The 24,100-nt window shown below is 31.1% G+C and overlaps 1 protein-coding gene across 2 annotated transcripts in view; it reads left to right on the forward strand.

Annotated features, from left to right (window-relative positions):
• Positions 1 to 2,322: 2,322 nt before the first annotated feature.
• The window catches only part of LOC134724816 (cytohesin-1-like), a 29,335-nt gene continuing 7,557 nt past the window's right edge, over positions 2,323 to 24,100 (forward strand). Inside the window, exons 1-8 of one of the 2 annotated variants that reach the window (XM_063588095.1) lie at positions 2,323 to 2,546; positions 10,014 to 10,087; positions 17,109 to 17,173; positions 18,459 to 18,525; positions 20,368 to 20,486; positions 21,000 to 21,193; positions 22,012 to 22,160; positions 22,671 to 22,782. In XM_063588095.1, coding sequence (XP_063444165.1) covers positions 2,492 to 2,546; positions 10,014 to 10,087; positions 17,109 to 17,173; positions 18,459 to 18,525; positions 20,368 to 20,486; positions 21,000 to 21,193; positions 22,012 to 22,160; positions 22,671 to 22,782 — 835 coding nt within the window. In that variant the 5' untranslated portion in view covers positions 2,323 to 2,491. Of the gene's footprint in view, positions 2,547 to 10,013; positions 10,088 to 12,961; positions 13,435 to 17,108; positions 17,174 to 18,458; positions 18,526 to 20,367; positions 20,487 to 20,999; positions 21,194 to 22,011; positions 22,161 to 22,670; positions 22,784 to 24,100 lie in introns of those variants that run through there. The other variant, XM_063588097.1, reaches the window with a different exon arrangement.

Here is a 24,100-nt window from a genome sequence, read left to right on the forward strand (position 1 = left end):
AACTTCAACACTGTTGTCGAAAATGTGTCCCCAGGCTGGTGAATCACAAAATACGACTAACCTTTATAGAAAATGACCCATTGCATAGGATGTATAAATTTCTAAAAATATATCATCTTTAAACCGCAATTAACACTGTTATAATTTCCAAATGAAATTTATCTACCTAAATTTGCTGTTACTAGATTCAACATTAAGTTGGTCGTTGTCAAGTTTTGGACATTGATTAAAAGGGGGGCGAAAGATACCAGAGAGACATTCAAACTCAGAGATCGAAAATAAACTGACAAAGCTATGGCTAAAGAAGGAGAAGAAAAAAAGAAAAAAAGACAAATATACAATAGTACACAAAACACAACTTAGAAAACTAAAGACATAGCAACATTTAACCCATCAAAAATTTGGGTAGATCTAGAGTGGTCCGGAATGGAAAGCAGATCCTGCTACACATGTGGCAACCGTCGTGTTGTTCATGTTATTACAAACCCGGTAAACAGTCTAATTCGGTAGATCACATTCACGAAAAGGGAACGCGATTAAAATCTCCCCTAGTTTTGACGTACCAAAATTAATAATAGTCGGGATGACTTTCCATTTTCTTTTCAAAATTTCCTTTTCTCAATATTCAGTTGGGAATAGTATTAAGAGTGTTAATTGGGATTTAATTTTTATATGTGAGTGTTTACAAGGATGTCTCAGTCTTCAGTTTACTTTAGAAACGTTTAGAAACTATAAGATATATTATGACAAAATTGGCGACTGTTCAATTTATCATGGTCAAAGCATAAAATACATGTTGACAAAACGTGTCTATCGTATATAGTTTACCTAGGCCAACATATAAACAAGATGCTATACCTTACGAAAAAACTTGCCTCCCGCACATGTTCTTAACTTATGCAAATGTATAAGCTATATTATTTCAAAATTACCTACCATGCATACAGGAGAAACGGTTTACCTAGGCCAAAGTATGAAATACATTAAGACAAAACTTGCATACCACACAATTGACTTAGACCAAAGCATAATATATATTATGACAAAACTTGCCTACCACACAGTTTACTTAGACCAAAGCATAATATGTATTATGACAAAACTTGCCTACCACACAGTTTACTTAGACCAAAGCATAATATGTATTATGACAAAACTTGCCTACCACACAGCTTACTTAGACCAAAGCATAGTTAATATTTGTATTATGACAAAACTTGCATACCACAAAGCTTACTTAGACCAAAACATAATATGTATTATGACAAAACATGCCTACCACACAGTTTACTTAGACCAAAGCATAAAATGCATATTATGACAAAACGTGCCTACCACACAGTTGACTTAATTAGACCAAAGCATAATATATTTAATATGACAAAACTTGTCTTTGATGCAGTTTACTTAGGCCAATGCATAGAGGAGATATAAGAAAAACATTGTAGTTAGTCTATTGTAGTTTATGCCAAAGTATAAGTTACTTTCATATAAGGACAAATCAATTTATACATTATGACAAGTTTGACAACCGTATTATAGTTTTCTTAGTCTAAAGTTATGTTTTCTTTGATTTATGTGGAAAACAAAGACTCAAAGATATCAGATAATCTTTTGAAAAAAATATGAAATAAGCGAATAATGGAAGAATTGCAACGTATTTGATTACTATATATCTCATATCATTTAACATGTAAACAGGGCATATTAATCGATACATTTATTATGTATTTTGGTTTGTTTTACTTCTATAAAGGCTCTGTCTGTCTGTCTTATGACTAGAAATATAATATTAAAATTTGAATTTGAATTGAAATAAGTTTGAATTTGAATTGAAATGAGTTTGAATTTGAATAGAAATGAGTTTGAATTTGAATTGAAAAGAAATGAATATGAATTAAGTTTGAAATTCGAATTGAAATCAAACTGAAAATTGAATTTGAAATGAAATGAAATTGGAATTTATATTGAAATGAAATTTGATGTTGAATAGAAATGAAATTCGATTTTAAATTGAAATGAAATTCGGATCTGAGTTGAAATGAAATTCGAATTTGATTGGAAATGAAATTTGAATGTAATATGTAAATTTGTTTTTTGAATTTGAATTTGAATTTTACTGTACAAATCCTTGCTTGATCTAAATCTTGATCTAAATCTTGAACTTGATCTAAATCTTGATCTGAATCTTGATCTTGATCTGAATCTGATGAATTTGACTGAATTTGAATTTCTTTTAAATTGTATATAATCGCAAATAGCATAATTGTGAGTAACGAAAATTTGTGTAAATGGATTTGTTTCGTAGATAGCACGTTCTGGTTGGTACATCCTTTTTGAGGGACGAGAAAACGTAGAATCACCTTCACATTCGGAATTCCTTGTATAATTACTTTGTGTAATGGCCGCTGCTGTGTAGGCGGAGGAGGAAGTTGGATTGGCTACTGTTTTGGTTATACAGTCAGATAATATTTACAGAAGATAATATTAAATGGTGATCCAAGTGACAATGAGTTCAGAAACTTGCAACTCGTTTGATCTATCAGGTCAGTACTAATGCAATTCTTGTTTTAAAATAGGCTGCTTTGTCCGCGAACTATGTTTATCAACATTAAATAATTTATATTAAAAGGTCAATAAATACATGTATACATCCATTAAAATAATTATTATTGAGGCAAAGGTGATGTCGGATATAAAGTTATAGTTTAGTTTTTGTTTATTCATACTCATATGCTGTTAGTGTTAGCTGATTCAAGCTGCATTAATCCTGTCACTATGATTAATAAAAAATTAAACAACTCACTCAATAATTCCTAAAGGGTAGCAAGCGCTACAGCCTTACTTTTCACATGACATTGGTTAAAACAACCATTTTCTTATAAAGGTATATCAAGTTTTGTTGCACTTTTTATTGTTAATTACTCGTTTGAATAAATGCAAACTTTAAAGACATTTCAGAGAGTTTAGTTTGATTTTAGTATTTGGTTCCGTTTCATTTACTTTATTGATTCCATAGTTGAGTCAGACATCATTGAAATTATGTAAGGTGATTGTTGCTGTGGTGGAATTGTAAGGACCAGGGAATGCAGATGTACTGTTGAAATACCAGTAAAATTTTGTATTTTTTATTTGTATTATACTAATTGTCAAAAGCTAAACTTACTGAATACAAATGACTGGGGATTGTAAATTAGTTTTATCTCACCTGTAGTAACAGTGCCAGATACACAGGGGAACAGACATAATTTGAGTATGATAATATCAGGTTGTGTTTTTTTGGCAGTCTGCACCATTAGCCACTAGGACATGAAGTACTTTGCCCCAGACTAGTAAAATTTCATACAGACTAATGAGTTTTTGCAAAACTTTGTTTAGACACCTGAAAAATGTTGGAATATTGGTCTTCGGACAAGTCCTCAGAAAAGATTTTGATGCAGACTGCTAGTGCTTAAGGGCGAAAAGTCTGCCAGCAAACAGTATAATGTAAACTAGCTACAAATGTATTCAAACATCAAAATCATTGTTTGGTTTTCACTATTAATTCAAAACAAGTGTGAGTCACACTTGTTTTGAATTAATAGTGAAAACCGTGAGTGTGAGGCAATCTTTAGGAAACATCAACTATTATCAATGATTATTGTTCTAAATATGATTGTAAGGATTGCCACTGGACACTCAATTTTGGAATTACATAGAAAGATGTGAAGTTGACAACCTATCATTAAAAGGTAAAGGTTAACAAACTAGTTCACTTGAAAAGATTGTCAACTTATCATTAAAAGGTAAAGGTTAACAAACAAGTTCACTTGAAAAGATTGGTCAGACTCATTTTGAAATACAGGTCACAAAGTATCAATACAATATATATATACACACATGCATGACATACATTGTACTGATACAAATCATGTTTATTTACTTACATGTAAATATAGATTGGAAGTTATGTTTACTTTTCTACATTGGCTAGAGGTATAGGGGTAGGGTTGAGATCTCTTAAATATGTTTAACCCCGCCGCATTTTTGCGCCTGTCCCAAATCAGGAGCCTCTGGTCTTTGTTAGTCTTGTATTATTTTAATTTTAGTTTCTTGTGTACAATTTGGAAATTAGTATGGCGTTCATTATCACTGAACTAGTATATAATTGTTTAGAGGCCAGCTGAAGGACACCTCTGGTTGCGGGAATTTCTCGTAACATTGAAGACCTGTTGGTGACCTTCCGCTGTTGTTTTTTCTATGGTCGGGTTGTTGTCTCTTTGATACATTCCCCATTACCATGTTAATTTTATATCATGTATATGTAAATATGTAAGAATTTAATTTATTTTGCAGGTTTGAATAATTATAATCTCCTATTTATCTTCTCCTCTAAAAAAAGCTTTTTTTTTTAAAAACCCTTTTTGTTCTGGTTTGATATATTTACCTTTTGATAAGAGTTCAACCTATTATCTCTAAAGCTAAACAAGCAATCAGTTGTGTTAAGTAAATGAGTAAGGCCTTAGTCAATAGAAATTCAAAAAAAGAAAAATGACTTTTAATTACAAAAAATAGTCTTTGTAAAGTAATACCCCTCAGGCCTGACATACCAAAAGTAGACAAAAGAGCACTATTTTTAGTAGAGGTAAGCATGTTTGTAGATCTATGATCTCAGCATAAATTACTTTTTCTTTTAACTTCTAGGTTCTAAATCAGTATGTTTCATGAGTCACCTCCCTGTTTAAAAAATCAAACTATGACATGAACAAACTAGTCACTTTCAATTACTTATTGAATTATAATCCTGGTACATGGGTACAGTACATTACCTTTGATAACTTTTTACTGAATTAGTGTTGGGCTAAAAAAATAATTGAGATGAATCAAAATGTTGTGAATCTTATCTTGTTCAAATCTGCAAATCTATAACTCCTACAATTTATTGTAAAACTTCAAGACAAAAATGTTTGCCTTGAAACTTCATGAAATTGTGACATCATTTATTAGCCAATGATTTGTTTACAAAAGAAAAAATGAATTAGAGTCTAAATATTTGAGAAGATTCATCATGTTCATGTTCATTAACATGTTCTAGTGTTTTAATTATACTATTGACATTTTAATGCATTCTGTTTCAAATTCCAAATATTTGGATACCTAAGTTTATGTGTGTGTGTTTTTTTAATGCCCCTGACAAAGCAGTGAAACTTATACACAATGTTTATTACCAGAATATACTGTATACTGCAGATCAAGTTTGAATTTTGGTAGCGTCACTTTATGATTTCTAGATTTATGCCCCTTATTAAATAGAAAAATCACAAAATTTTTAGTTTCTGTTCTCTAACTTGAGTTTGCCTCAACCAAATATTATGAAACTTATACACACTGTTTATTAACACAAAACACAGATCCAGTTTTGTTTATACCAACTGTGCTAGACCCTCGTGGGTACCATATCAAAGGTTGTCAAAAAGCACCCTCGTCGTCCTCGTTTCTGGAACTAATTATGTGATCACAAGAAGACCAGGATGTCAGTGAAATAGATGTTGTAACTTATGTAAATTTTGATACTTTTTAAAAAACTTTGGATATCTGTATTTGAAATGTTGGTGTCTTATAAGGCCACAAGTATATCAGAATTAAAAAAGGATATTCCTGATAGTCTTAGGTGTGTGGATCAAAGATATGTAGGCTATATGAAGTGCAAAAAATACAATACCAGAGGTTACATGTCTGCTTATAATAAATCCCAACTGGTCTGGGCATTGCTGTATTTAAAGAGGTGTATGTGGCGTTAGCTGAGTGGTCCCCATCCCTTTTGAAACAGCCTCTGATTTATTGATAGAACTATTTCCTTCATTAACTATAAGGGTTGGATTAACTTAAAATGTAGCAAAGTATAATTTATTTACTTTGATGTAATACTTTTATCTTAACTTGGTGAGCATGGTGAAGATAGAGCTTGTAATCTAGGGGTTACAGGTTTTCTCTACCACAAAAAGTTAAATTGACCATAATATAATTGTTGGAAAATACAGTGTCAGACATTAAAAATCAGACGTTCAAAGGTCAGATGCTTGATACTTTTAGAGTCAAGATCACTATTTCTTTAAAAACAGAAATTTTTAAACAAATGCCATCTATTTGAATCATGAGTTTCATGAGTGGATTGCAACAAACCTAAAACATATTAAGGTGGTACCTAACACTACATGGAGATAACTCTGTAAAATCGTCTAAACGTTTTAATTACGTTGTGTCTTAAGGGAATATTAAGGTTCTCTATGATCAAAATTGGTGTTTGTCAAACTGCTCTATAACCAGTGTAATTTTTCTGACAAAACGGTTGGTTCAAAATTTTTGAATTTTTTTTTTTTTTGTTAAAGGGTCAAATTAAATACTTTGACAAAATTTAATGAAAATTAAACCAGCCAAATTAATTTTAGTGAAAGTGTTGGGTACCATGTGCACCTTAAAGACATAGCGAAAGGAAAAAAGATATGGCTTTTCTATTTTCAAGAAAATAAATATAGAGCAAATGACCCTTTAAGGGGACTTGCAGGTATATTTAATTTTTGTTTAAATAGAAGATTTCACTATGTTTTTCTATAAAGCAACTTTATCATATACTCAATAGAAAAAAAAAATTAAAAAAAATGGGGTCATCATTCATTTAAGTTTATAATCTGCCTTCAAAAGAAGCATGTGCATACATTTTTGTACAGGTACTTTTTTTCTCTGTTGAACCAATAGGAGAAATAGAGTTTATATCGAAATAAAAAAAGAACTATATTACAGAAATTGCTTTAATTTTACAATAGTTTAATTTGAGTACAGCTTATTTGAAAATAATAATAAAAATACAAGGCACCGATGAGTTAAAAAAGATATTTCAATTTTAATGCCAAACAAATGTAATTTTTGCACCAAAGGGAGATAATTTGGAGCTTTTCCAATGACATGCACATTTTAAAAGTCATCTGGGGTCAAAAAGAATTGATTGTTTTGGTAAATTTTTGTACCACATAATAAAGTAACAACTAATAAAGTAATAAATTAAATTTGTAATGAAAAAAAAATGTTTAAATTTTTGCTGAAATTTTTGTACCCTCATACCTGGCCTTAACCATGCTAACCTGAATGGTAAGACAGGGTCAATGTTACTACCAAATATTTAACTAGGGTACTTGGAAAGCTCTTCAGTCTATTCCAGTTCTGAAGAAAGAATTTGAAAACTTTTGTACTAGATTTTTCTAGATAAATAGTTTTTTGTCGAGCTTTCGAAAAAGCGAGACTAAGCGATCCTACATTCCGGCGTCGTCGTCGGCGGCATCAACAAATATTCACTCTGTGGTTAAAGTTTTTAAAATTTTAATAACTTTCTTAAACTATACTGGATTTCTACCAAACTTTGACAGAAGCTTGTTTATGATCATAAGATAGTATCCAGAAGTAAATTTTGTAAAAATAAAATTCCATATTTTACTATAAATGGACTTAGTTTTTTCTGCGGGGAAACAAAACATTCTCTCTGTGGTTAAAGTTTTTAGAATTTTAATAACTGTCTCCAACTTACCTTCTTATTATTGATTTGCTTATTTATTGATTTTTGTCGAGCCTTTGACTTAAGTCGAAAAAGCGAGACTAAGCGATCCTACATTCTGGCGTCGGCGGCGGCGTCAACAAATATTCACTCTGTGGTTAAAGGTTTTAAAATTTTAATAACTTTCTTAAACTATACTGGATTTCTACCAAACTTGGACAGAAGCTTGTTTATGATCATAAGATAGTATCCAGAAGTAAATTTTGTAAAATTAAAATTCCATTTTTTCCGTATTTTACTATAAATGTACTTAGTTTTTCTGCGGAGAAACAAAACATTCACTCTGTGGTTAAAGTTTTTAGAATTTTAATAACTTTCTCAAACTATCCTGGGTTTGTACCAAATTTGAACAGAAGCTTGTTTATGATCATAAGATAATATCCAGAAGTAAATTTTGTAAAAATAAAATTCAATTTTTTTTTTATTTTACTTACAAATGGACTTAGTTTTTCTGCGGGGAAACATTACATTCACTCTGTGGTTAAAGTTTTCAGAATTTTAATAATTTTTTTAAACTATACTGGATTTCTACCAAACTTGGACAGAAGCTTGTTTATGATCATAAGATAGTATCCAGAAGTAAATTTTGTAAAAATAAAATTCCATTTTTTCCATATTTTACTTACAAATGGACTTAGTTTTTCTGCGGGGTACCATTACATTCACTCTGTGGTTAAAGTTTTTAAAATTTTAATAACTTTCTTAAACTACCCTGGGTTTGTACCAAACTTGGACAGAAGCTTGTTTATGATCATAAGATAGTATCCAGAAGTAAATTTTGTAAATAAATAAATCTATTTTTTCCATATTTTACTTTTAAATGGACTTAGTTTTTCTGCGGGGTACCATTACATTCACTCTGTGGTTAAAGTTTTTAAAATTTTAATAATTTTCTTAAACTATCCTGGGTTTGTAACAAACTTGGACAGAAGCTTATTTATAATCATAAGATTGTATCCAGAATCAAAAATAGGCGAGACACTGGGTTCTGCGGAACCCTTACAATTTTTTTTTTATATTGCATCAATATCATATTACATGGTATCATCATCAATGTTGCATTTATGTGCAGTTCAGGAGCAATGGTTAACTCTGTCAAATTTCTACTTTTCCTGAAAATGTTCACTTAGAGAATTTGTTTAAGTATAAACACTCGCGAGAACAAAACTTCATCTGAAGTGTTGGCAAAAAATAACAACAACTGTTTGATTCTAACGCATCCTGCACAGATCTCCAGGGTCCACTTTAAATTGTCCTTCAACCCTAATTTACCTTACACAGTTTATACTTATCAGTGTGTGTACATATTATGTATGTAAATTTATGAATGGAAAGTGTTTAAATATATTCAGTAAGCAAGAAAATGAAAATATCCAGCTATTACAAACTGATATATACATATATAAATAGCCCAAGTAATTAATTTTATGTATAGATTGTACCATATGGTGGTTACAAATATCTCTGTTATAAAACATGTTCATTTCGTACCATGTTTCATTTCATGCATGGTTAGAAAACTCTAGACAGGAATTTGATTAGTTGAAAACAGATGGATAAAAGTGTTCAAAAAAGCTGGTCAAGGTTTTTGTGTGAAAATACAAAAATAAAAACACAGATGCTGTTTTTAAGTTGAAGCAGTTTTTGCATATTTATTTTCATGTGTTGCTCCACATAAAAGTGTTTATCTTTAGACATTGATATAAATTCAACATGTTGGATGTGAAATAAATTGGATTATATATATCTTTGTTAACCATGTGAAATCTAAAGATGTGTGTATTCAAAGTTCAACATCAAAAGAGATGTTTGGTGTTAGTTCATTAATTGATGAAGATAAATCTCTCTTGTGACTTTGATTTGAGATCTACACAACAAAACTGCAGTGAGAACTTTTTTCTTTATGATAATTACATGGATTATGACTCAATGGATTCTTATCTATTCTTTCTTTTGTTCTTCCTTTCTGGTTGTTCTTTGTTCTTTCTTTGTTGCATGCATACTTTTTATTCTGATATATAACAAAGAATAATGAATACACCTAGTTTTGGACAACCTGCTGTGAGTTAATTTTTAATTAAAAAATTCAAATTTTAAAATCCAGTCTTTTTATTTTCTTTCTTTTTTCTTAAAATTAGTAAAACAAACTGACATGTATATAAATAGAACAATTGATAACTTGCCTCCTTTTTCTTTGTTCTTTCTTTCCTAATGTTTCTATTTTTGCTGCAAATTTTTATAAAACAAACTGCATAACGATTACACCTGATAATTACAGAAATTCACCTGACAGTTTATTTTATCATGATTTATTGTAAGAAAAAACAGTTGGCAGTTTGTTTTTGCAATATTTAGACTTAAGTAGCCACATGTATACAGTGAATCATTAGCGATGTTGATATACTTAATTGTTCGGCATTTGTTTTAGATTTGACGCCTGAGGAAAAGCTGCTTCTTGATAGCATTAGAAAGAGAAAGCTACAGCTTCTACAGGAAATACAGGTATGTGTAGTTAAATTATCATACGGTTTAATGTGCATATTATATTGCTGCATGCTGAAGTTTAATGGAATTAATGTTTTTGTACAGACAACTGCTTAAGTGCTGAAAGAGGCAATTTTCCCCCTGTATTGATAAAAGAGATATATAATAGAAGTATGGTACATATAATAGCAATAATGGGTATATAAAATTTCTCTAGATATATAGGTTTACTTTAATTGCTACTATTACTATTACTTTGATTGAAATTACAGTGATCTTATATATTGCACCTAATTTTCTGCATATTTTTTACTGGCAAACTGGAAGTTTTATTAGCTACTAAACAGTTTCATTTCCCTTTCGGTTACATTTGTAACGTTCTAGTGTTAGAATGTTAGAAGGGACTGTGTGGTCTAAGGTGTTAGTACTAGCCAGTCAATAGAGTTCTAACCCCTCTGGTGTGCGTGCATTAGACTCCAATCTGAATTGACTAGGGTTGTCAGTTGTCCTATTAAATGGTTTGTTGTTTTCTCTGTTTCAGGTACTCTGTCTTCCTCCACCAATAAAAACTGGCTGCCACATGAAATAGCCCCAAATTGGCACTTAAAAGTTGAGTTAATACACGAATAGTCAATCTACTAGTGCTAAATATCTAGATGTTTAAACTATGTATACCATAGTGACTCAAAAAAGACAATTTCCATAAAAAAAACCTTCCTTTTAAAACTTGGTACATGTACCTAGTACTCATTGACAATTTTAACTGGAATATAAGAGAATTGGTAAAATATAACAAACATTTATATCAATTTCATTTTTCATTTAATTGAACTAGAATATTTGTATAACTGGGTAAATCCAGCTTAAAAAAAAATGGTGCCTATTTTTTAAAAATCATTGTAATAAATTACTTTGCCCTTCATGGGTCTTTTAATAGACCACTTTCGAGTTCATCCGTCACCGGAAAAAACTCCTCAATTATACACACCTTTGTGACGTCATTTACCAGATAGGGGGGAGGGGGGAGGCTGTATTCCTGCACTATTCATTTTCTGCTATTTACTTTCATCAAGCATCTTAGTGATCGTCATTGTGCAGGATAAACTAGAAATAACGGTTGTTCTGTAGGTACTTAATGACAATTCCCTAATGACAGCAGTGCTGATTTTTAATTTGAGAATTCAATTTGCCGAATAATTTGTACAATATAGAATTAAAGTTTTCCTACCACTCGCTCAACATTGGAATGGATGTGACGACGCCCCTAAACGCACAAATGACGTTCACTAAAACCAGAGTTTTTAACAAAAATGCATCGAATTCGAAAGTTGTCTATTGGAATAAAAATATCTTATCTTATACCAAGGAGTAAAAGCAATGTCTTTGTGTTTTCATTCCATTACTTGATAGACAAAAGTCTAGTAGCCCTGACCAGAATATGGGAGCATGCATGCATAGACTGTGTTACTCAGGTTTTAATTGCCATCTTTGGTTCTTTATTTCCATTTACAGTAAACTAGTTCTTGACTTTCCAAGCTTGTATAAATAGAGGTCTTTACATGTTTACAATCATGACAGAATCTGGCAAATGGCAAAGTTTTAGAATATCAGACAAAGGAAGATCTGAAACATAATTACCAGGAATTGATTGGTCAGGTGATGATAATGGAAAGAAATCTTGTTATACATGTTATATTTGATGTGTTTGGATTAGATATCAGATCAATCGGTCATTGACAGTCTAGGGTACCAGTAAATACATCCAAAACACCTGTCGTTAGGTGAAAAGTACAATCATAAAATTATGATTTATAGTGAGTACTATCGTGATATACATAGTAATGGCATACTGAGCTGCTTACAAACAAGCAATTTTGATTCACTTGCAAGGTCAGATTTTAAATTTTGTCGAAGCTAATCAGTTTAATTGTAAAAAAAAATAAAAAAAGGAGGTGTAATTACATGATGGAAGAAAGATCTAGTGAACTGTATTGTTATAATTATCTCCCTTTTTATGCTGTAGACAACTTGTCTTTATGTTGTATGTTTTAAAGGCTTTATTTAAGCAGCTTATATACTGCTAGTAAATGTTCTGTGAACACTTGTTTAGCAGCAAATAATCAATTGGTCAATGTCATGAGGAAATAACCTACCCTATATATCATTGTATATAGATCAAGTGAACTTAGTGCTTTATACCCACTCACAGAAGGAGTTAGAATAGTTGAAGAAAATGTCCAAACTTGTTCCAAAAGCAGAGTTGTATATTTTGGTAATGCATGTCTTTGCAATTGGGTTATGGATGGGTGAAATTATGTTATCTTTAAAATAATGTATAATATATGTTTGTAACAAATGCATGGCACAATTTATACATACAGTGTATTTGAGAAACATCCTAAAAAAATGATAAATCAAGGCTCTGTGTACCGGTGTACCTGTAGTTGATCCCACATTCCAATATACACTACATTAGCAAATCTTCCCGTGAGAAGATATCAGTCTTAAAATGTATAACTTTCGTTACTAAAACTGAAGTTGCTATTTCCTAAAATGTTAAAAGGCTATAATGTCATACATACATGTATAATATGTGTGTTACTAACTCTTTTGTGAATCATTATGCTGCACAATATATTAACAATGGGTAATGTTATAAAAGCACTTCAAAGCTATAAGGACTGACTGGCTTGTATGTTTCCTGTTGTTTGGTTTTTGGCTTTTTTTCGTTATTCCCCCTTTGTGAATTTTTACACAGTGATAAGTTTGAAATGGATTAAAAAAGGAAACATTAGAGTGAAAAATGTATACATGTACTTTCGTTTTATTATAGTATATTTTGTGGATGTAATAGGTATTTTAAAAGTGGTTCAAAAATGTAAAAAGAAAAATGGATGCTCATATAATCTGCTGGCGATTTGATAATGTTACATGTGGAATACAACAGAGTTGATGTGATGTGCTGTATAATAATTTCTCAATTGTTCAAAAGGATTATACTAATTTGTCTTTTGAGGATGCCTGAATAAAACTGAAGAAAATTTTCACAATATTTATATTTACCGTATGCCAAATTGCAAATCATTAAGGAAATTTTTCACTATAAATAATAGAAAATTTTCATCTGTGTGGTTAGACAAATTTAAGCATGGTCTCTGTGGCTGGAAAGGAGCACATGTCCACCCTGTTTCTGGCAGAATATAATGATACCTGGCAATTAGTGATGAAATCTTTAGTTGAAGATGCTAAAATGAAAAAAAACTGTTACTTCTAAATTGAAAAGAAAGGATGCTTATGTCAGGGTTAAATATAAAAAGAAGAAAAGAGCTTGTTTAGGAAAGGCTTTTACACCCCCTGACAAAAAGGTGAGCTTGTATAAGATAGAAGTTATTGGGCACATTTCACTAGCTCAGGACAGGTCTGTGATTTTGGTTGCAACATACCTTCTTTTATAGGCTAGCCTCCATACTTTATCCCCTGCTCACAAGACATTGGGGGATGCATGGGACAAAGAAATATGGGGCGTCAGTCAGTTTGTCTGTCCACTCTTGTTAATAGTGCTCTCACAAGTCCAATTTTTATGAAACTTTTGTCGTTGGTTTATATCATTGATGTCTTAGAGGAGTTCGAAAAATCAGTTTCAATCAATTTTTTTGTGGATACAAAAAATATGTGCAATGCAGGGAACCTTGAAACTTATTGGTTTAGGTCATAGATATTGAACATTATCCTACATGTATGCATAGTTAGTTCATTAACGTAAGAAGTTCTGTATAAACTAGGTCATTGTTTTGTCAGAAATCTGTGCAAGCAAACATATTGGCAGACCTGGCTTCCTATTGATAATTCTCATTTACTTCTAGTCAGTATAGAGGGGTTGCTGCAACTACAAGGTAATATTTCAGGGGCGGATCCAGTCATTTTAAAAAAGGGGGGGTTCCTAACCCAGGACAAAGGGGGGTTTCAATTACATGTCCCCATTCAAATGCATTGATCGTCCAAAAATAAAGGGGGGAGTTCCAACCCCCGGAACCCCCCTCTGGATCCGCGCCTGTATTTGAATGACAAAGAAACACTGTTTGGTTAATGTTCAACTGTCAAGGTTGTATTGAAATAATAAAATCAACCGAAAATTACAAATTTTGAATATATATACTACTACTCGTCAAATGACATAAGCCACTAGTTATCACCATGTGGCCTTAAACAATGAGCATAAGTCAGCTGATATGACAAAATGCAAAACAATTCTAACAAGAAAACCAAGGATTTATGTACTTAACGGTAAAGGAAAAAAACAAAAATGATACACAGTTCAGGCCCCTGATCAGCATATACATGTACAGTTTGCTTGAGGGTTGAACAAGGTTTGTGTGTGCTCAACCAAAGTACACAAAATGTTAATTCAAACTCATATTTGTATGTGTGTAAAATCCATTTGTCCATCCATCCATTCTAATGCTGTTAAAGTAATCAGTCACACTTCTTTACCATGACATTCTGTTGATCATGGAAGGAAGTCTTGTATTACACTTTATCACTGATATCTGTACTGCAGATGTTTGTATCTCATTGCTGAATGTAACCTAGATAAACGTTTAATTAAAAATCGTCATAAAAAGCAATGTGTTTTATCATAATGATAAAGTATCTGGGGAATAAAGATAAAAAGAGTAACCTGCAGTCAGGTACAGCTATAAAGTAGTACTGGTTACCAGATGTTTGTCTTCCCAATGTCAACTAAATCACACAAGTAGTACTTCCTGTTGCTGATAAGATTAGGTCAGAGATTACTGGTACCAGTTTGGTAACAGTATGGTATCAGATTGACACAATGAAAAGAGACATTTGTACCAGTTTGACAAATGCAAAGAGACAGTTTTAATGAGCAGTGTTTTTATAAAGCTGATAAAAGGATTTGTTGAACATAATGCATGGTTTGCATAATGTTAAGGACAAACAAAAAAGGCAATTCCTTGAGAACCAGCTATATTAGTGAGGCTAATGTGTGGTACTTTACCATAAACACTGTTAAGAGATCAAAAGTAAAACATAATGCCTTTGCCTTAATTTATCTTTTAAAGATAAAAAAAACCTACACACGTTCAATCTTATTTGAATCCTGTGCATGAAATAGGAACCACACACTTATATTAACAAAATTGGTACCGTTGATTTTATTACTACCACTGGGTCGATGCCTCTGCTGGTGGACTATAAGTCCCCGAGGGTATCACCAGCCCAGTAGCCAGTACTTCGGTACTGGCATGAAAATACGGATTTTTTGTGTTATTAAAATTTGCTGTTACAAAATATTAGAAATTATTATAAATTAAGGAATGTATCTCCCTCATGCAAAGCTCTGATTCCTTTCACGAATTTGGCTATACTTTTTGGAATTTTTGGATTATAGCTCTTCATCTTTTATATATGTTTTGGATTTCAAATATTTTGGCCACGAGCATCACTGAAGAGACATGTATTGTCGAAATGCGCATCTGGTGCAACAAAATTGGTACCGTTGATTTTATTACTACCACTGGGTCGATGCCTCTGCTGGTGGACTATTAGTCCCCGAGGGTATCACCAGCCCAGTAGCCAGTACTTCGGTACTGGCATGAAAATACGGATTTTTTGTGTTATTAAAATTTGCTGTTACAAAATATTAGAAATTGTTATAAATTAAGGAATGTATCTCCCTCATGCAAAGCTCTGATTCCTTTCACGAATTTGGCTATACTTTTTGGAATTTTTGTATTATAGCTCTTCATCTTTTATATATGTTTTGGATTTCAAATATTTTGGCCACGAGCATCACTGAAGAGACATGTATTGTCGAAATGCGCATCTGGTGCAACAAAATTGGTACCGTTGATTTTATTATGCTTGGCCTAATTGGTCTTAGGATACTCAGTATTGGCAATTTAATTATCTGATAAAGTCATTACCTATCTCTTCATTCAGATAGTGTAGTACATTTTTTATGTAATTTGGATGTGGAGTATTAATCTTTGTAGATTTGGTGATTATGTATGAGGCAAGCCAGTATTTGATTCTAAATTAAATCACAATTTTTCTTTTGCTATAAATTTCTTTAAAAAAAAACCATAAATCCTCTAACATTAGGTTTGTTTTAAGCTGGTTTTATAAGTAAGGCCATCACTTGTCATTTAAACAGCTTGACTTTTATGTGAATTTTTATTCTAAATAGTTGAAGTTGTAATAACTTTGTCTGTCTGTGTGTTTGAACAACAAATATTTTTCTCAAACTTTCCCAGAAAGTTCCTGACAGAATGATTTTATATTTGGTCATCAGCTTGACAATGATCAGTTTAACAATATGAGCATGTTTCAGATCTGTTATACACCTGCTTCATAGACATAAGATGATGTGGTATGAGTGCCAATGAAACACCTCTCCATCCAAGTCAAAAATCATGTTTGCTGTTACTTTGAATTTTGAAATCATGAATGAATATTAAAAAAAATGAACTCCCTTTTTTCCCAGAAACTACTGAACAGGATGATATTTGGTCAGCCACTTGACAATGAAAGTTATAATATATGGGAGCTTTTTTATTTGTTTGAATTTTCCTTCCTGTTTTCCCATACTTTGAAGTATGAGTTGGGATCTATGCTTTTAACGGTAGATTTGCTCCAATGGTAATTGAACCACAGAGTTTAATGCTTATGAAGCTTTTTGCCGTCTATTTCAAGTTGTAGCAATGGAAACAGTAAAGGTCTGCAAATTCTTATAGTGCATTATAAAATCGGATTACATGATTTATCCTGTTATTTTATATCTGATTGAACAATTGTACATTGCAACAAAGACTTTTCTAAATTAATGAAGTACAAATGGAATGTATCTTTAAAGTTATGATTTAGTATGAATATAAAACATAGTAAAATGTAACTGCTAGTATCTGTTATAAATTCATACTATACCAAGAAGGACAAGCAAACATTACATATAGTAAGTGTACTGACTTATTATAATTGATGATAAAATATCTAACTGTAAATTTGATCATTTTAGGAACTTAAAGATGAGATAGCGGACGTCCAGTCTGAAATGGACATGATAGATGTCTCTGATGGCAGGTAAGATCAGTTCATAATGTTTTTAAGCCACCTACATAGTGGACGGGTATTTTAAAAGTTTTACCCTTGTGCGTACGTCTGTACATCCTGAAATTGGTTTCTGTTCTTTACCTTTAGTTTGCTTCAATCAAATGTTATAATTATAATCCTGGTACATTTGATAACTAATTATACACATTACTTATTACCAAAAAATACAGTATGAATTAGGGTGGCATCACTGTTTCCATTTTAGAGTTATACCCCTTTACAATGGAAAAATTGCTGAATTTTTCATTTCCATTTTCCAACTAAAGTTTGCATCCACTTAAAGTACATGAAGTAATACAATTAACTTATACACAATGCTCATTACCACTCAACTTAGACAAAGTTTGAATTTGGGTAGCAACACATTTACCAGTCTTGAATTATGTCCCTTTATAACATTGTATGTAACATATATGTTTGTTAACTTTTCCAAAAAATAAAGATATTTCAGTTTGTTTGGAAATAAATGAAAATCCAGGCTATTCCTTGCTTTTCTTTAAAGTGTACACATTTGTATTGTCCCTGTACTTGAATGTGTGTAGATTTGTTCATTCTCATTGCTTCAATGTGTGCCTATAATGTCTATTGACACATTCTCAAGTTCTCATTGAATTCTGAAGACCATTGATTTTGCTTTCTTATCACCTTAAGGATAATCTCTGAACATGCTGAATGCATCCTGTTGCATACATATGAAGTGATTGCACTATTACAGTGAGGTACAATCTGATTGCAACACAGAATCTGCACTTTATTCATGTCCAATGGACTTAGTACTTTTGTGGTCTGTAATAGTGCACTTAACATGTATGTAAGAGGATGCATTTGACTTCAGATCAGTAATTTCCTCTACACCTCACTTAAAAAATGAAACCTGAATACAGTCATCCTTCTAGAGACAGGATGTACGAAGACATCTTATGTAATCTGTCCATTAAAACAATACAAAAAATTAAATTCTGCTAATTTCTTATTTTTTGTTGATAAGGAAACTTCCAATTCTTTTATCATTCAACAAATCACAACAGAATGTCTTCTTCTGTAAAGTTTTATGGTTTGATAGAAGCTTCTGTCAGTCATGTTTTAGATATAAACTTCATAAAAACTGTCATGACAACTCAGACATATTTTTGCAAGTTTTTTTTCTCTGTTTCTAAAATGAATAGGCATATAACCTGAAGACATCTTAGCTTTATAAATTTAATATCTTTAGACTTACTGAAATGTAATTTCACATAATGTTTCTGTTTTTTAGTCAGAACAACCCAAAGACTAAACAGATGTCCATTGGGAAGAAGAAATTTAACATGGACCCCAAAAAGGTAGGTGATTATTATAAAAGAGGGGCAAAAGATACCACTGGGATATTTCAAGTTCATAAATTGAAAATAACTGACAAAGCCATGTTTAAAAAAAAAAGGGACAAACAATAGTTTACAAAACATAACATAGAAAAATTAAGACTTGAGCAACACGAACCCCACCAAACACTTGGACAGAAATTAAGACTAAACATGATATTCTGTGACCTGTTTTATTTGGGAAAAGTAGGAAAACTTTTAAATAGAGATGTTGAAATCAGGTGAAAACTTGTGGGAAATTCACTGCTACAGATGTAATGATTCATTCCATCCATTTAGAAGATGTTTGAGATTGTATAAAATAATTGATGAGGAAGGAAATTGAATTTTTAAATTTGTACATAAAAAATGAAATTACATACATAGTGTACATGGTATAGATATGAACATAAGGAAGTATATTATGGGTTTTGTCAGTGAGGCAGCATTCTAAAAATAGATTGAAACTAGAAAATATCTGTAATGACAACCTGGTACCTTCAATTGAGAGATTTTATGTACTGTGAATTTTTTTATAAATAATAAAAGAAAAAATAAGGTTTATGACACTGTGACAGCAAATTTATATACCCATGCCGTAGGCGACAAGGCATTAAGTGTAACCCTTGACCATCCTTTAATCTTGATGCCTTTCCCTCTCTGTCCTTCTGTTGTTGTCCCATTTCAGCGAGAGCAACTGCGTTCTCAGACATATTCTTCTTTTAACTTTTTCATGAATTACAGGAAAAAAAGGGTAAATGTCAATGTAACAGCTGTAACAGCAACGTAATGTAAAGAAATCAACAAGCAACAAACAATAAACAAAATAAAATATAAAGCTGCCAAGGGGGATAATCTAAAATTGTAGGTCATAGAAATACCAAAGGCTGAGATTTAATCTTATAGTTCTTTGGATAAGAATATTAGGACTTTGACTATTGACTTCAATTATAATACAATCTTCAACAATTAAGGAACGACTGTAATATTTTCTGTCTATTCGAAATAACATAAAAAATGTGGTGCACACTGAATATTGAGCGTAGCGGGTTATTTAACAGTGTGCACCACATTTTTCATGTTATTTCGAATAGACAGAAAAAATATTACAGTCATTTCTTATAATAATTTTATTCTAAATTCCATTTTAAACCATAGAAAACCATGAAAAAACGTTGATGACGTCATGGTCACTTGACTAAATTATGTCTATGGGCTCATAACAATATAACGTCAGCCAATCAGAAGATGTGTTACATCCAAAATTAAATTATTAGATGATAATCTGTGTAATTGAACAGCTCTAAATCCTTTGAACATGTCAGTTAGCTTATTATAATAAAACAATTGGGTTTTTTTAAAAGTTATTCTTGATATAATTGGTTTATCATATCTGATACCATTCTGATTTCTACTGGGAATCTGAAATGTATCATTTTCAATTGACTTTTTTTTAATCTAAAGGTCTTGAATACAATATTTTCATGTCGCTTTGGAAAAAAACTGTTTTTTTACTAAGGATTCATTAACTTTTAAACTACTCATCATTATGTAGGAGCACTAAACAAATGTTTATAATTTTTTAGGGTATAGAATATTTTTTTTGATTACTTATCATTATCATGATTATTTAGGATGTATATATATATATATATTCATTAAATAAAATAGTAAAATAAGTTAAAAAGTTAACAGAATGGAACTGTTAACTTTTTAACTTATTTTACTATTTTATTTAATGAATATATACATCTGCACATGTGAAATTTATTTTTTACGCCTATATATATATATATATATATTAATGGTTTATAATTTTTGTAGGGTATAGAATATTTGATCGAACATCAGCTTCTACCCAACACACCAGAGGAGGTTGCTAAATTCCTGTTCCAAGGTGAAGGACTAAATAAGACTGCCATCGGAGACTATCTTGGTGAAGCGTAAGTGTCCAGTTTCACTTTATAATGGATTGGATTATAGGCTAAAGGCCAGAAAATAATTGCATAAAATTTTATTTACTATTTGTTTATGAGCATCATGTTTTTGTTCGATACAGTTTTAATTCTTTGGTTGGGCTCTTGCTTGTCTATATTTAACATGCAAAATCAAATCAATAAGGATATGCATCTTTCAGTTTCTATAAGTAGCTTGCCAAGAAAGCATCGGGTCCTTCGTTTAATTCACATTTTTGTCCAATCCTAAAGTAGGTTATTATCACTTGACATTAATACATTGATTAATAAAGAAAATATACAAATCAATAGCACCAAAATAAATTTCGATAATTTATAAACACATGAATAGATTCATATTAAATAAAAAACACATAGAATATTTTGTTTAAATCTAACCTTAATTTTTTACCTGCAAATATAAACCACTATACAGTAAACACTACTGATTTTCCTTATATATTTTGGACAACGCATGATATGATATTTTACTATTTACAGAAAAGATTTCAATATATCTGTACTAAAGGCATTTGTGAACCTCCATGAGTTTTCTGATATGATACTGGTACAAGCTTTACGCCAGTTCCTATGGAGTTTCCGTCTGCCAGGAGAGGCACAGAAGATCGACAGAATGATGGAATGCTTTGCTGAAAGATATTGTGAATTGAACCCAGGGATGTTTACCAGTACAGGTATTTGCTGAAAATTTATAGCAAATGAATTACTTTACTGATAAATCACAATTGCTGTTCATAAGAAGAAAAAAAGTGTTTTAAAGATTTACATAGCATGAGAGTGACTGACAACTTCATCAGTGTAGAACCAAAACAACAGAATATAGTTATAAGTTATTGTTGATCATCTCAACAAGATTGATTTTCTTGCTTGAGCCAGTACAGCTAAAGTGAGAAAAGCAATTGAGATGAGATGACCAATAATAATCTGTTTATCACTATTTTACCTATGACGATGTTATTAATTTCAATGACAATAGGCACATGTGCCCTTAGTTTCTAGCGACAGCTTTTCATCTCACTCAAATTTGCTGAGAAAGGAAATTATCAGTCAGTAAGATCAAAGTAAAATTTTGTAAAATAGCAATAATTGTGTTTTTCTAGTGGTTAAGTACATATTGGTGTTTTGAATTAAACCATGGTTAGTTTCCAGTCTGCACCAAAATATTTTTAGGCATCTAGTCTGAAGACCAATATTCCAGAATTTTTCTTATGTGTCTAAGCAAAGTTTTGCAAGAACTAACTAGTACAAATAAAATTGACCAGTCTGAGGCATCAAGCTAGTGGCTGACAGTGCAGAATGAGTATGAACCAGAAGGGACCTAAAAAGTATAGCTTTATATTCATCAACTGTCAACTTCATCTAAGGGACTTTAACCTAATTTTCTTCATTATAACAATTAGAAATAAGATAGCGAAAATTGTGGCTTGAATCAATGTAAATAAAGTTCTCAAAACATACAACTATTTATGAGTGTGATAAATATATGTTTTAGATACCTGTTATATCCTGTCTTTTGCTATCATTATGCTGAATACAACTTTACACAACCCTGCAGTAAAAGACAAACCATCTGTTGAAAGATTTATTACTATGAACAGGGGAATAAATGATGGTGTGAACCTACCTGATGAACTTCTTAAGGTAAGGTCAACTCTTTGAAGAAAATAAATAGATATTTCGTCCATTCTCAAATTCATTGTGTTGATTTTGTTCTACTGATTAAAAAAATCTGAATTCCTAGTGGTTTAAATATAGATCATTGTGCTTAGATATCTGTTTGAAAAGGTGTGAGTTTATCTACATTGATTTAAAACACTAGTATGTAAAGTGAGGGGGTGAAAGAGAAAACATAAAATGGAGGTGAGAAAGAATTGTAAAATTGGCATCTGAAATGAAAAAAACACCATTGTAAATAGGCTTTCTAGTAACAAAAGGCAAAATTTAAAATTTGACTGCACATTTGTACCAAAAATTACAAGTGGCAAAATTTGAAACCTAACAACACATTTTTACTTAAACAATATGCTAGTGTTTACGAAATAGATAATTTGAAATAATGCAGACTTACCACAACAATTAATGCTGATGTTTATAAGTACTGATATTTCTGATAGGTCATTTGCTGATTAATAAAGTTTCTTATCTATATAGAGTCTGTATGAGAGTATAAAGAATGAACCTTTCAAAATCCCAGAAGACGATGGCAATGATCTCATGCATACATTCTTCAATCCAGACAAAGAAGGCTGGCTATGGAAACAAGGTCAGTTGTTATAATTAGATATTAAATATCATCTACAGACTACAGTTACTAGTGTCAGATAATATATTTTCTAAATTTACCAGTGTCAGATACTATTTTAACTACAGATACCGATATCAAATTCTTCACAAATACTTCATACACTATTTATTCTGAAATCTTGGAGAAATCTATTTGTATCTATATATAGCTTTTCATTTTTGGAATTGTACCCAATGATAAGATAAAACACCCTGATAATGTTTTGGGAAATTTTTAGTGTTATCAAGATGAAGTACAGCAATAAAAGTCTTAATCCTTTTAATACATTGGTTATTTCCTAGTTCATCTTAAAATTTATGGCTCAACCATCTCTTCCTATATTCTGTTTTTCATAAGATTGTTACACATTTTTTTTAACCTGGACAATCTATGGTAAACATAAGGGAAAGTACCCTTGATAAGTTTGTTTTCCTAATATCTTGTGAACATTTATAATTACATAATTATTAAAAAAGATGTTTAGAAATTTTACTTGAATTAATCAAAAACCATCTCAACATATATACCAGATTTGCTTCCCCATCAATCTTTAAAACTAATTGACCTTAACCTTATGAATTATTAAACATAAATTTGAGACTCTTAGGAACAAATTATAAGAAATTAGGAAATTAGGACTTCATTTCAAATGAGAAACTTTTATCAAGTGATTGTCATTCCTTATTTGTTAAACAAAAAAAGAAAAGATTTATCCTGATCTTATTTGTTTTGAATTAATAATTTCCTGGTGAAAATCATAATGATCATAATGTAGACTGAAAGTGTAAAAACCACCTTCTTACAGATGGGGAAGATAAATATTTATTGTACTTTTGTTAAAGTTCATCAATGTACGTATATCCTGAACTGTTGGCTTAAAATAGAAAAATATCTAAACAGGAAGTTAAATACATTATTCGTTTTTCAAATGAACACTCCTGAATCACTTTTCTTATAACCACAAATGTGTATGTAAAAGTACATATATTTGTATAGCATCCTCCTTGTTTAATTGCATATTTAAGGTGGTAGACCTTGGTTCAGGGAGATAACTCTTTAGATCAGTTAAGCGTTTGTAAAAGTCAAGTTCATCAATGTATTTTAAGCATTTACTTGAAACAGATTGAAAATAATCTATGTAACATAGAAGCTTAGAATATATTTTTGAAAATGGTTGACACAAACGTACTGATGATTTTAAGAGTTATTTCCCTTAACCTAGGTCTACCGCCTTAAATGGGACTTTGTTATTGACTTAAATTGAAGTGGCATCTAATAAATATTGAATAGCTCACAA

This window comes from Mytilus trossulus, chromosome 7 (assembly GCF_036588685.1).
Source record: "Mytilus trossulus isolate FHL-02 chromosome 7, PNRI_Mtr1.1.1.hap1, whole genome shotgun sequence".
NCBI lineage: Eukaryota > Metazoa > Mollusca > Bivalvia > Mytilida > Mytilidae > Mytilus > Mytilus trossulus.